The following is a 12,803-nucleotide window of genomic DNA, read 5'->3' as shown; positions in this document are numbered from 1 at the left end:
AGCAGAATCTTGTATTATTACTAATGAGTAATATTTCCAATGTTGCTACATCATACATGTAAGTACATCTGCAGAATCTTGTATTATTACTAATGAGTATTGTTTCCAATGTTGCTACATCATACATGTAAGTACATCTGAGCAGAATCTTGTATTGTTTCTAAGGAGTACTATTTCCAATAAGGATGTGACCGTTTAAACGGTTACCGTTTAACCTGCCGCAAATGAACTATCCATTTAGAAAATCACAAACGGAAAATTTCAAAAAAAAATTGGAATATATTTTAAACATGAAAATTATTTAAAAATAGGCTATGTAAAATACTAAGTAATGTACTGCAAACTATCAATAAAAAACAGGAAAAAGATGTTTTAGGCATGAATAATGTGTCCAATGTAATTATAGTAGTAGGCAAATATTCATGAACTCATGATAGTGTCGTCAATTCGTTTTCTCAGTTTATATTTGCGAAATGTATCACCCATACATGAATAAGGGGTTAATCAACGGTCTAGCGTGCGTTACTCACAGGATTAATGCACGATCGGGGGATAATGCAAGCGATGCAAGAGGGCAGAGCCCGAGTGCATCCAGCGATAGCATTAACACCCGGAGTGCCTTAATCATGTGAGTAACGCACGCTAGACCGTTGATTAACCCCGTTCATTCATACACTACCATTTGTGTGGGGGAAAAATCATAAAACAAAACATTTTTGGTTACATATAACCAAAGATTTATTAAAGTGATGCCCCGTAATTTTGCCGTGTGTTACTCACAGGATTAACCACGGTCAGCTGACCTGAATGGACCAATAGGATTTAGGAATCTGTACTAAGTATGAATGAACATCGATTAATGGCATGATGAAATCCCGTGTGAAAGTTTGTTGACCCCAAAAGATGCAAATGGTCGTTCTAGAAAGTACCGTAATAACAATAACAACACAAGACCAGTTTGCTCTCTCAGGTCCGCACGTGTACAGCCATTTTTTCACACATGGTATTATTCTGTGCATGCATTGCGAGCGTTATCAGCTTGTTACCGCTACAATAAATAGTTCAATAATTATCGTGGTATTTTGATAATTACGATAATTTTTCCCCTAACAGAATTAGCGTAAATGTCGAGCGTTGAGTGGACGGAGAAAGAGAGATATATGGAGGGGACATTCAAAGAAAATATCTGAAAAACCTTACAATATTTTTCACAAATATTGATGCTTAGATAAGTGCTTCCTCACAATCAACGAGCCACCCAAAAATTCGCTCTGCTTACGTAAAACTTCTATATATATAACACGTGGAAAAACGCGAGTTGTTACACACATAATTCCCACTGACATTGGTCACAGAACATAAGTAGGTCATCAACATTCGAACTTGCCCAAGTTCATCGCACCATGGGAACGACACAACAAATTAAACATGATGTTACATTTTCCAGCCATCTGGACGCCGAGTGTAAATTTTGGTGTAATATGCAAATTATGAATGGTACTCTGCATGCTGCGCGGTTAAAACTTAATCTATGTTCCTTGTACCTTTGCAGCTTTCTATGACCATAAAACTTGACATCCATACCTGGTTTTAAATGACCAGTGGAAAGCAATACGTGATCAGAATAAAATAGTCAGAGGGTGTAGCCAGGTTGAAGATTTGTCAATCATCAAACGTAACATCTTACTATACTCTGTTAAGGTCAAGGGACATCTAGAGTTGACTTTCAATAATGTAAAACTTAACAATTCTAATGTCAAGAGAAACACAACTCCACGTCCATTTTCAATCAAAGGGGTAGAAATTGGAAACAAGTACTATTACGTAAGAGTTTTCATGACGTCACGGGGGGAAGCGCAGAAGAGGGCAAACATGTAACTGTTCTGCGCAGTGTTTTGAGTATGGAGAAATCTGTAACTAGCAAAATTAATACCTTCCTCAACAGTCAGAAAGTAAAGATTGGGATTTAGGAGAAAAAATCACAGATTGGTACATAAGACATCAAGCAAATCATTGAATGACTTCTTTTTTCATAAATTCCATTCATTTACCTCCTATCAAGCAGCAAAAACAGCATAAATCGGCTAAATTGCCTCGGTTAGGAAAAGTAGAAAACAAATGACGTGATTTGTTTACCAAGTTGAAACTGTATGATATTGTCACGGGGAAATGCATACTGCTACCACATAATGTTGGTACATCTTGGTCTTAGGCAGCTAGGCTAGCTGACTGCAGTATTACTGAGCTATCAGTGTTAGAAGAACAAAAACTTGCACAAATCTCGGTACTGTTTTGCACCCATTTGCAGATATTTTGTTGACTGTCCGTGACGTATTGTTTACATCTTTGATCTTGGTTAGCACATTTTGCCTATGTCATTTTGGCCATGGTGATAGTTCCCCCCATGACAACTATCATCTTACGGGATGAGATTGGTAATTAACTTAATTAAAACAGCTAGGAAACAATCGTGGAACTCCAAATTCGGAGTAAAGGGTTTTGATATATTGCTTCTCAATCTGTGGGAGTTTGAAGGGAATCTGCTACATGTCACTTGACGTTAAAGCCATCAGCCCCAAACTAGCACAAACATAACATCTTGCAATTTGAAGCCATCAGCCCCAAACTAGCACAAACATAACATCTTGCAATTTGAAGCCATCAGCCCCAAACTAGCACAAACATAACATCTTGCAATTTGAAGCCATCAGCCCCAAACTAACACAAACATAACATCTTGCTATTTGAAGCCAACAGCCCCAAACCAACACAAAGATAACATCTTGCTATTTTTAAGCCATCAGCCCCAAACCAACACAAACATAACATCTTGCAATTTGAAGCCATCAGCCCCAAACTAACACAAACATAACATCTTGCAATTTGAAGCCATCAGCCCCAAACTAACACAAACATAACATCTTGCAATTTGAAGCCATCAGCCCCAAACTAACACAAACATAACATCTTGCTATTTGAAGCCAACAGCCCCAAACTAACAAAAACATAACATCTTGCTATTTTTAGGCCATCAGCCCCAAACTGTAAACATAACATCTTGATATTTTTAAGCCATCAGCCCCAAGCTAATACAAAGATAACATCTTGCTATTTGAAGCCAACAGCCCCAAACTAACACAAATATTACATCTTTCTATTCCATCAGCCCCAAACTAACACAAACATAACATCTTGCTATTTGAAGCCAACAGCCCCAAACCAACACAAAGATAACATCTTGCTATTTTTAAGCCATCAGCCCCAAACCAACACAAACATAACATCTTGCAATTTGAAGCCATCAGCCCCAAACTAACACAAACATAACATCTTGCAATTTGAAGCCATCAGCCCCAAACTAACACAAACATAACATCTTGCAATTTGAAGCCATCAGCCCCAAACTAACACAAACATAACATCTTGCTATTTGAAGCCAACAGCCCCAAACTAACAAAAACATAACATCTTGCTATTTTTAGGCCATCAGCCCCAAACTGTAAACATAACATCTTGATATTTTTAAGCCATCAGCCCCAAGCTAATACAAAGATAACATCTTGCTATTTGAAGCCAACAGCCCCAAACTAACACAAATATTACATCTTTCTATTCCATCAGCCCCATACTAACACAAACATAACATCTTGCTATTTGAAGCCGACAGCTCCAGACTAACACAAACTACCAATTAATCAGCCTTTGGATGCATTGTGTAAGTTATTATTTGGGAAACCACATCAGCTTTCGAACTGTACTTCAATCCAGTTTGTAATCATATCATTGTTTGGGTGCTAGCATCCATGAACTCAATGGCTGATGTATGAACTCTATGGCTGATGTGTAAGTTTTGCGATATCACCTGGTTATAGAGACCATATTTATATATTGACATCCACAGAGCAAGAAACCATGTCAAAGTTCTTTTTGCAGCTCTTCCCTATTTGAGTGTGATTCCTTTTACATTGTTAACTTTTGTTCCAGTTGGAATGTACGTGACTTTGGTTCTTGTTCAGTGACTTGCGGAGTTGGTGGTCAAACAAGGTTGATTACCTGTGATGAAGTGAATGGCGTTACTCAGACAGTGGTGGCAGATTCTCTGTGTATAACTAATGTGGGTTTAAAGCCATTGGATACCCAGTCATGTACCTTGGAGGATTGCTATGCCTGGGTCACTGGAGAGTATGGTGCGGTAAGTACTGTCTCTGATAAAACTGGCTAAATCTATCTCTGTAGTACTTGAATTCTAGTCTATTTCAAAACCCTGTCAGTGTATTGTCCTTCCCAAGCAACACCATCTGCATAGTCACATGATAATAAATTTGTACCCAAGTGTTAGGAACAGTAGAATGGAAAGAACAATATCATATTGAACATAAAGGAACAAGGTTAAGATTATGAAACTGGGACATGTGAATGGGATATCCGAGACTTTGGAGGTTGTACAGTGACCTGTGGAGGTGGAACTATGACTGGAACTAGTTTAAGGCAATGAACCTTGACCCAGATACACTGGCCTCACTAGGGAACTTCATTGAACTATTTCCAGCAATTGCAGCTTCTTGCTAGTGCAGGAATTGCATTGGAAGATATTGAGTTACTCCTAAATGTTGAGATTATAAAACTGATTGAAAACCCTTCTCTTACCTTCTCCCTCCCTCTGCCCCAAAGACACTGTCACAAGCCCAAGTTGATGTTGGATAACAGTAGCAACATTTTACATATATTACAAATTGGTGATAGAAATTAATCAGAGAAACCAGATGAATTTTTCTGAAGTTATGAAATGGAAGAAAATGTCTTGAATGAAGAACATGGAATTGTGAATTCATGATAAGCATAATAAAATGACAGTATATTGTCATTACATGAAGCCACAATATATGAAATGGAATTTATTAGTAAGGAATTGAATTGTGAGTTCATGATAAGCTTAATTAATTCACAGTATATTGTCATTACATGAAGCCACAATGATGAAATGGAATTTATTAGTAAGGAAAAGACAGCATAGCTGGATCAAAAACTGTTTTTCCCCCCGCCCTTCTAGTGTGATGCTGACTGCGGAAGTGGTGTGAGAAGCAGAACTGTGGATTGTAAAGAGGGTGATACTCCTGTAGATGAATCCATGTGTACAGAAACAAAACCAGATACAGAGATGCCATGTGACCAAGGGACATGTGAATGGGATATCCGAGACTTTGGAGAATGTACAGTGACCTGTGGAGGTGGAACTATGACTGGAACTGTGGTCTGTGCAAACTCTGGAGGGTCTGGTGATGTGGTAGATGATGAGGACTGTTCTGGGGAAAAACCAGATGCTACCCTGGCATGTAACACAGATGACTGTGGAGAAGAATGCTGCCAGTATGTACATGACAGATCTGGAACCATTGAAAGGACACTTGGGACAGAGGGTCAAACATGTGTCATCTTTTTAATTGCCCGTCTTGGAATGACCTTTGACATCAACATTATCAGTCAGGATATCTCAAGTGGTCTTGGTAAGTGGCAAATTTCAAATTTCTTAAAGTAATATTTCCCTGGGAGTATTTTTTGTCTCAAAATTCCTAATTGGAAAGATCTTCTCTCCATCGCCACTGAAAGGAAAGTGCTTGGCTTGATTTTAGCTGTCTGGTAAATGGAAAATCTACCGATACAGCCTTGGTACTATTGGCAATAATTTAAACAAATATGATTTATAATGTTGGTAAATAATCCATAATTTTGTTTATTTTCCACCAGAAATGCTAACATTTGTGGATAGATTTCGAACACAGCAACCATCTTTAGATGGTGGCATTATTGAAGTCAAATATAGACTTGCAGGTGGAAGCTTCAAGTTTGATTTTACTAGAATTACTGCATCTTACAATCCATCAGGTATGTGTAATGTTTGATTCCGTTGGCATATCCATACCGTACAATTCATCAGGTATGTGTAATGTTTGAATCTGTTGGCATATCCATACCATACAATCCATCAGGTATGTGTAATGTTTGAATCTGTGGCATATCCATACCGTACAATTCATCAGGTATGTGTAATGTTTGAATCTGTTGACATATCCATACCGTACAATCCATCAGGTATGTGTAATGTTTGAATCTGTTGGCATATCCATACCATACAATCCATCAGGTATGTGTAATGTTTGATTCCGTTGGCATATCCATACCGTACAATCCATCAGGTATGTGTAATGTTTGAATCTGTTGGCATATCCATACCATACAATCCATCAGGTATGTGTAATGTTTGATTCCGTTGGCATATCCATACCGTACAATCCATCAGGTATGTGTAATGTTTGAATCTGTTGGCATATCCATACCGTACAATCCATCAGGTATGTGTAATGTTTGAATCTGTTGGCATATCCATACCATACAATCCATCAGGTATGTGTAATGTTTGAATCTGTGGCATATCCATACCGTACAATTCATCAGGTATGTGTAATGTTTGAATCTGTTGACATATCCATACCGTACAATCCATCAGGTATGTGTAATGTTTGATTCCGTTGGCATATCCATACCGTACAATCCATCAGGTATGTGTAATGTTTGAATCTGTTGGCATATCCATACCGTACAATCCATCAGGTATGTGTAATGTTTGAATCTGTGGCATATCCATACCGTACAATTCATCAGGTATGTGTAATGTTTGAATCTGTTGGCATATCCATACCGTACAATCCATCAGGTATGTGTAATGTTTGAATCTGTGGCATATCCATACCGTACAATTCATCAGGTATGTGTAATGTTTGAATCTGTTGGCATATCCATACCGTACAATTCATCAGGTATGTGTAATGTTTGAATCTGTTGGCATATCCATACCGTACAATCCATCAGGTATGTGTAATGTTTGAATCTGTTGGCATATCCATACCGTACAATCCATCAGGTATGTGTAATGTTTGAATCTGTTGACATATCCATACCGTACAATCCATCAGGTATGTGTAATGTTTGGATCTGTTGGCATATCCACACTGTACAATCCATCAGGTATGTGTAATGTTTGAATCTGTTGGCATATCCATACCGTACCAGGTATGTGTAATGTTTGATCTGTTGGCATATCCATACCGTACAATCCATCAGGTATGTGTAATGTTTGATCTGTTGGCATATCCATACCGTACCAGGTATGTGTAATGTTTGAATCTGTTGACATATCCATACCGTACAATCCATCAGGTATGTGTAATGTTTGATCTGTTGGCATATCCATACCGTACCAGGTATGTGTAATGTTTGAATCTGTTGGCATATCCATACCGTACAATCCATCAGGTATGTGTAATGTTTGAATCTGTTGGCATATCCATACCGTACCAGGTATGTGTAATGTTTGATCTGTTGGCATATCCATACCGTACAATCCATCAGGTATGTGTAATGTTTGATCTGTTGGCATATCCATACCGTACCAGGTATGTGTAATGTTTGAATCTGTTGACATATCCATACCGTACAATCCATCAGGTATGTGTAATGTTTGATCTGTTGGCATATCCATACCGTACCAGGTATGTGTAATGTTTGATCTGTTGGCATATCCATACCGTACCAGGTATGTGTAATGTTTGAATCTGTTGACATATCCATACCGTACAATCCATCAGGTATGTGTAATGTTTGATCTGTTGGCATATCCATACCGTACCAGGTATGTGTAATGTTTGAATCTGTTGGCATATCCATACCGTACCAGGTATGTGTAATGTTTGGATCTGTTGGCATATCCATACTGTACAATCCATCAGGTATGTGTAATGTTTGATTCCGTTGGCATATCCACACCATACAATCCATCAGGTATGTGTAATGTTTGATCTGTTGGCATATCCATACCATACAATCCATCAGGTATGTGTAATGTTTGATTTTATTTTGTTGCTTTGCACTACTGTCTGCAGTGCTGTGTCCATGCAATCATCATTGCAATAATTGTCTCCATTTGAAGATGATATCACAATTGTTAGTAGTTTTGTCATGTTTTATGTTTTACGGATACATTTGTTGTCATACGCAGGCTGTGATGCATTTATCGATACTACTCCACCAAATAGGCCATCTAGGGGGAACATCAGAAGTCCACGGTATCGACGAAAATATCCCTCAAACTCAAATTGCCGAAAACGAATACTAGCAAAGAAAGATGAGAAGATTGTTCTAACGTTTAGAGACTTCAAACTCCAGGCAAGAAGAAATAGATGTCGGTACGACTCTCTGAGGGTAAGCAATGCTTAAAAGTGCTATTACTGATAGTATTCCATATGGAAAAAAGTAGCTGATTCCAAGAAATGAATCCTGGGAATTAAAGGAAATTTTATACCCCAGTGATGATGGACACCAAACTGGAGTGGGGAAGGGGGGGGGACACATACTAAACATGAACTCATTTTGTATCAAAACTCTAAATTGCAACATCTTTACAAACATCTCCCTTCGAGATTGAACTTTTATTGTTTTTAATTTATCATAACATCTTCTCTTGGGATCAAAATGCCAATATGCACGTTCGTTTACATCATGTCCTATTGAAATGCCAATAACATGCATTCATACTTCTGACAAGTTCTGACACTCTTCATCGATTTTAAACCTGTTTCAAAGTCTTTTATCTTTTTTTCTCCAAACATAATTTGGTATTAATTTCCCCTCTGTGTGACTGTAATGAAGGACTATAATGTATTAGCCTATTTGACATCAAGAGTGCAAAATACTGCAGAAAACAAAACTGGTTTGTTTGATCTTCTGCCCAAACATCAGTTTGGAGGAGATAGACAGGGCTGGGAAATCATGTTCACATTGTAACCCCATACTTAGTACTATGTGAATGGTCCCTATCACTGAGATACTATTCTTACCCCATACTTAGTACTATGTGAACGGTCCCTACCACTGAGATACGACTGTTCATATCCCATACTAAGAACTATGTAAATGGTCCCTATTACTGAGATACGACTGTTCTTACCCCATACTTAGTACTATGTAAATGGTCCCTATCACTGCGATACTACTGTTCTTACCTCATACTAAGAACTATGTAAATGGTCCCTACCACTGAGATACTACTGTTCTTACCCCATACTTAGTACTATGTGCATGGTCCCTATCACTGAGATACTACTGTTCTTACCCCATACTAAGAACTATGTAAATGGTCCTTACCACTGAGATACTACTGTTCTTACCCCATACTTAGTAATATGTAAATGGTCCCTATCACTGAGATACAACTGTTCTTACCCCATAATTAGTATTATGTAAATGGTCCCTATCACTGAGATACTACTGTAATTCTTACCCCATACTTAGTACTATGTAAATGGTCCCTACCACTGAGATACTACTGTTCTTACCCCATAATTAGTACTATGTAAATGGTCCCTATCACTGAGATACAACTGTTCTTACCCCATAATTAGTATTATGTAAATGGTCCCTATCACTGAGATACTACTGTAATTCTTACCCCATACTTAGTACTATGTAAATGGTCGCTATCACTGAGATACGACTGTTCTTACCCCATACTTAGTACTATGTAAATGGTCCCTACCACTGAGATACTACTGTAATTCTTACCCCATACTTAGTACTAAATAAATGGTCCCTTTCACTGAGATACTACTGTTCTTACCCCATACTAAGAACTATGTAAATGGTCCCTATCACTGAGATACTACTGTTCTTACCCCATACTTAGTACTATGTGAATGGTCCCTACCACTGAGATACGACTGTTCATACCCCATACTAAGAACTATGTAAATGGTCCCTATTACTGAGAAATGACTGTTCATACCCCATACTAAGAACTATGTAAATGGTCCCTACCACTGAGAAACTACTGTTCTTACCTCATACTTAGTACTATGTAAATGGTCCCTACCACTGAGATACTACTGTAATTCTTACCCCATACTTAGTACTATGTAAATGGTCCCTATCACTGAGATACTACTGTAATTCTTACCCCATACTTAGTACTATGTAAATGGTCCCTATCACTGAGATATGACTGTTCATACCCCATACTAAGAACTATGTAAATGGTCCCTATTACTGAGATACTACTGTTCTTACCCCATACTTAGTACTATGTAAATGGTCCCTACCACTGAGATACTACTGTAATTCTTACCCCATACTTAGTACTATGTGAATGGTCCCTACCACTGAGATACGACTGTTCATACCCCATACTAAGAACTATGTAAATGGTCCCTATTACTGAGAAACGACTGTTCATACCCCATACTAAGAACTATGTAAATGGTCCCTACCACTGAGAAACTACTGTTCTTACCTCATACTTAGTACTATGTAAATGGTCCCTATCACTGAGATACTACTGTAATTCTTACCCCATACTTAGTACTATGTAAATGGTCCCTATCACTGAGATACGACTGTTCTTACCCCATACTTAGTACTATGTAAATGGTCCCTACCACTGAGATACTACTGTAATTCTTACCCCATATACTTAGTACTATGTAAATGGTCCCTACCACTGAGATACGACTGTTCATACCCCATACTAAGAACTATGTAAATGGTCCCTATTACTGAGATACTACTGTTCTTACCCCATACTTAGTACTATGTAAATGGTCCCTACCACTGAGATTCTACTGTTCTTAGACCATACTTAGTACTATGTAAATGGTCCCTACCACTGAGATACGACTGTTCTTACCCCATAATTAGTACTATGTAAATGCATAGTCCCTATCACTGAGATACTACTGTAATTCTTACCCTATACTTAGTACTATGTAAATGGTCCCTACCACTGAGATACTACTGTTCTTACCCCATACTTAGTACTATGTAATTCCTTTAATTAAAAAATATATGCGCAAAATAGTTGACCATTTAATCTCCCAAAAAAGGAATTCCCATTTACCTGTACGAGGAAAATCATTGGTACAGCAGGCAGTTGTCTGATGATTTGCATGCTACAGTACTGTACAACATTCTTACAATGTGCGTAAAACACTTGTTCTTAGTTAAACTTGGAAACTTGCCAAGAAACGATTGTCAGTGGAACGTCTAGATACATAGCGAAACAGCGAACAATAACCAATGCACCGATTCTTGTCTCGTATTCGTAAGCCTATGAGCAGTACTCTATAAATCAGTGCAACGTTTCCTATCCTAATGTCCCTAAAGTCCACACAAAACACGAGGCATGATGTTACTACTTAAAATGATATGTTACCCCGAATTTCCCGAAAGGATAAGGCACGAAGTTTCCTTCTTGCTTTTTATTACTTCTGGTAACCAGAACATATCGGGGAATAAAATAAACATGTATAAGAAAGGTTTTCCCCTTCAACACGAACTATTCTCGTTTAAAACAATTTTACTCGTGCAGCAGAGTACCATTCATAATTTGCATATTACACCAAATTTACACTCGGCGTCCAGATGGCAGGAAAATGTAACATCATGTTCAATTTGTTGTGTCGTTCCCATGGTGCGATGAACTTGTTGTCAAGTTCGAATGTCGATGACCTACTTATGTTCTGTGACCAATGTCAGTGGGAATTATGTGTGTAAAAATATACATAGAAGTGTTACGTAAGCGGAGCGAATTTCGGGGAGGCTCGTTGATTGTGAGTAAGCACTTATCTAAGCATCAGTATTTGTAAAAAATATCGTAAGGTTTTTCAGATATTCTCCTTGAATGTCCCCTCCATATATCTCTCTTTCTCCGTTCACTCAAAGCTCGACATTTACACTAATTCTGTTAGGGGGAAATTATCGTAAATATCAAAATATCGCGATAACTTTTGAACTATTTATCGTGACGGTAAAAAGCAAGTATCGCCCAGCACTACCTCCACGCTGTGAATAGCGTTGTATCGATTGGTTCACTCCCATTGTGTCGGTGGTGAATAGCGAGCGCGGGGAATTTGCATTCCTTTATTTGGAGTGGGGTTAATTACAGTTAAGCTGCGTTTTGCGCTGAATCGCGCTAATCTTTACCAAGTTACTTATTGGCGGTACTGTACTACTGTAATTCTTACCCCATACTTAGTACTATGTAAATGGTCCCTATCATTGAGACACTGTAGTAATTCTTACCCCATACTTAGTACTATGTAAATGTCCCTATCACTGAGATACTACTGTAATTCTTACCCAATACTTAGTCCTATGTAAATGGTCCCTATCAGTAAGATAATACTGTTCTTATTTTCTTCACAGGTAACAAATCTAGTGACAGGCAGCTCATCAATTTATTGCGGTAGAATAAGAAGACTAACATTGAACATGGACTACGACACCCTTCTTCACTTCAAGTCAAATGCTAAAAGGAATTTTAGGGGATTTAGCATTGATTACTTTGTGAACAGTGTATGAACGAACATTGACCAATGTATTATTTTTCATTGATTTAACACAAGTAGTAGTGACCATTAGACAGAGATGTATGTTGAGTAACATGTAATCACTGATAGGACTAACACAAGAAGTAGTAGGGATCAATAGACAGAGATGTACGTTGAGTAACATGTAATCACTGATAGGACTAACACAAGAAGTAGTAGAGACCAATAGACAGAGATGTATGTTGAGTAAAATGTAATCACTGATAGGACTAACACAAGAAGTAGTAGGGATCAATAGACAGAGATGTATGTTGAGTAACATGTAATCACTGATAGGACTAACACAAGAAGTAGTAGGGATCAATAGACAGAGATGTATGTTGAGTAACATGTAATCACTGATAGGACTAACACAAGAAGTAGTAGAGA

At 38.0% G+C, this 12,803-nt stretch overlaps 1 protein-coding gene across 5 annotated transcripts in view; it reads left to right on the top strand.

Annotated features, from left to right (window-relative positions):
- The window catches only part of LOC139964610 (A disintegrin and metalloproteinase with thrombospondin motifs 1-like), a 63,906-nt gene extending 51,103 nt beyond the window's left edge, over positions 1 to 12,803 (top strand). For all 5 annotated transcript variants that reach the window (XM_071966348.1, XM_071966345.1, XM_071966346.1 and 2 more), the window contains 5 exons: positions 3,985 to 4,192; positions 5,051 to 5,504; positions 5,746 to 5,883; positions 8,054 to 8,256; positions 12,250 to 12,803. In XM_071966348.1, the coding sequence (XP_071822449.1) occupies positions 3,985 to 4,192; positions 5,051 to 5,504; positions 5,746 to 5,883; positions 8,054 to 8,256; positions 12,250 to 12,405 (1,159 nt within the window). In that variant the 3' untranslated portion in view covers positions 12,406 to 12,803. The remainder of the gene's footprint in view (positions 1 to 3,984; positions 4,193 to 5,050; positions 5,505 to 5,745; positions 5,884 to 8,053; positions 8,257 to 12,249) is intronic.

This window comes from Apostichopus japonicus, chromosome 23, assembly GCF_037975245.1.
Source record: "Apostichopus japonicus isolate 1M-3 chromosome 23, ASM3797524v1, whole genome shotgun sequence".
Lineage (NCBI taxonomy): Eukaryota > Metazoa > Echinodermata > Holothuroidea > Aspidochirotida > Stichopodidae > Apostichopus > Apostichopus japonicus.
The sequence above is the reverse complement of the archived record's forward strand: the minus strand, read 5'-3'. Positions and strand labels throughout refer to the sequence as shown.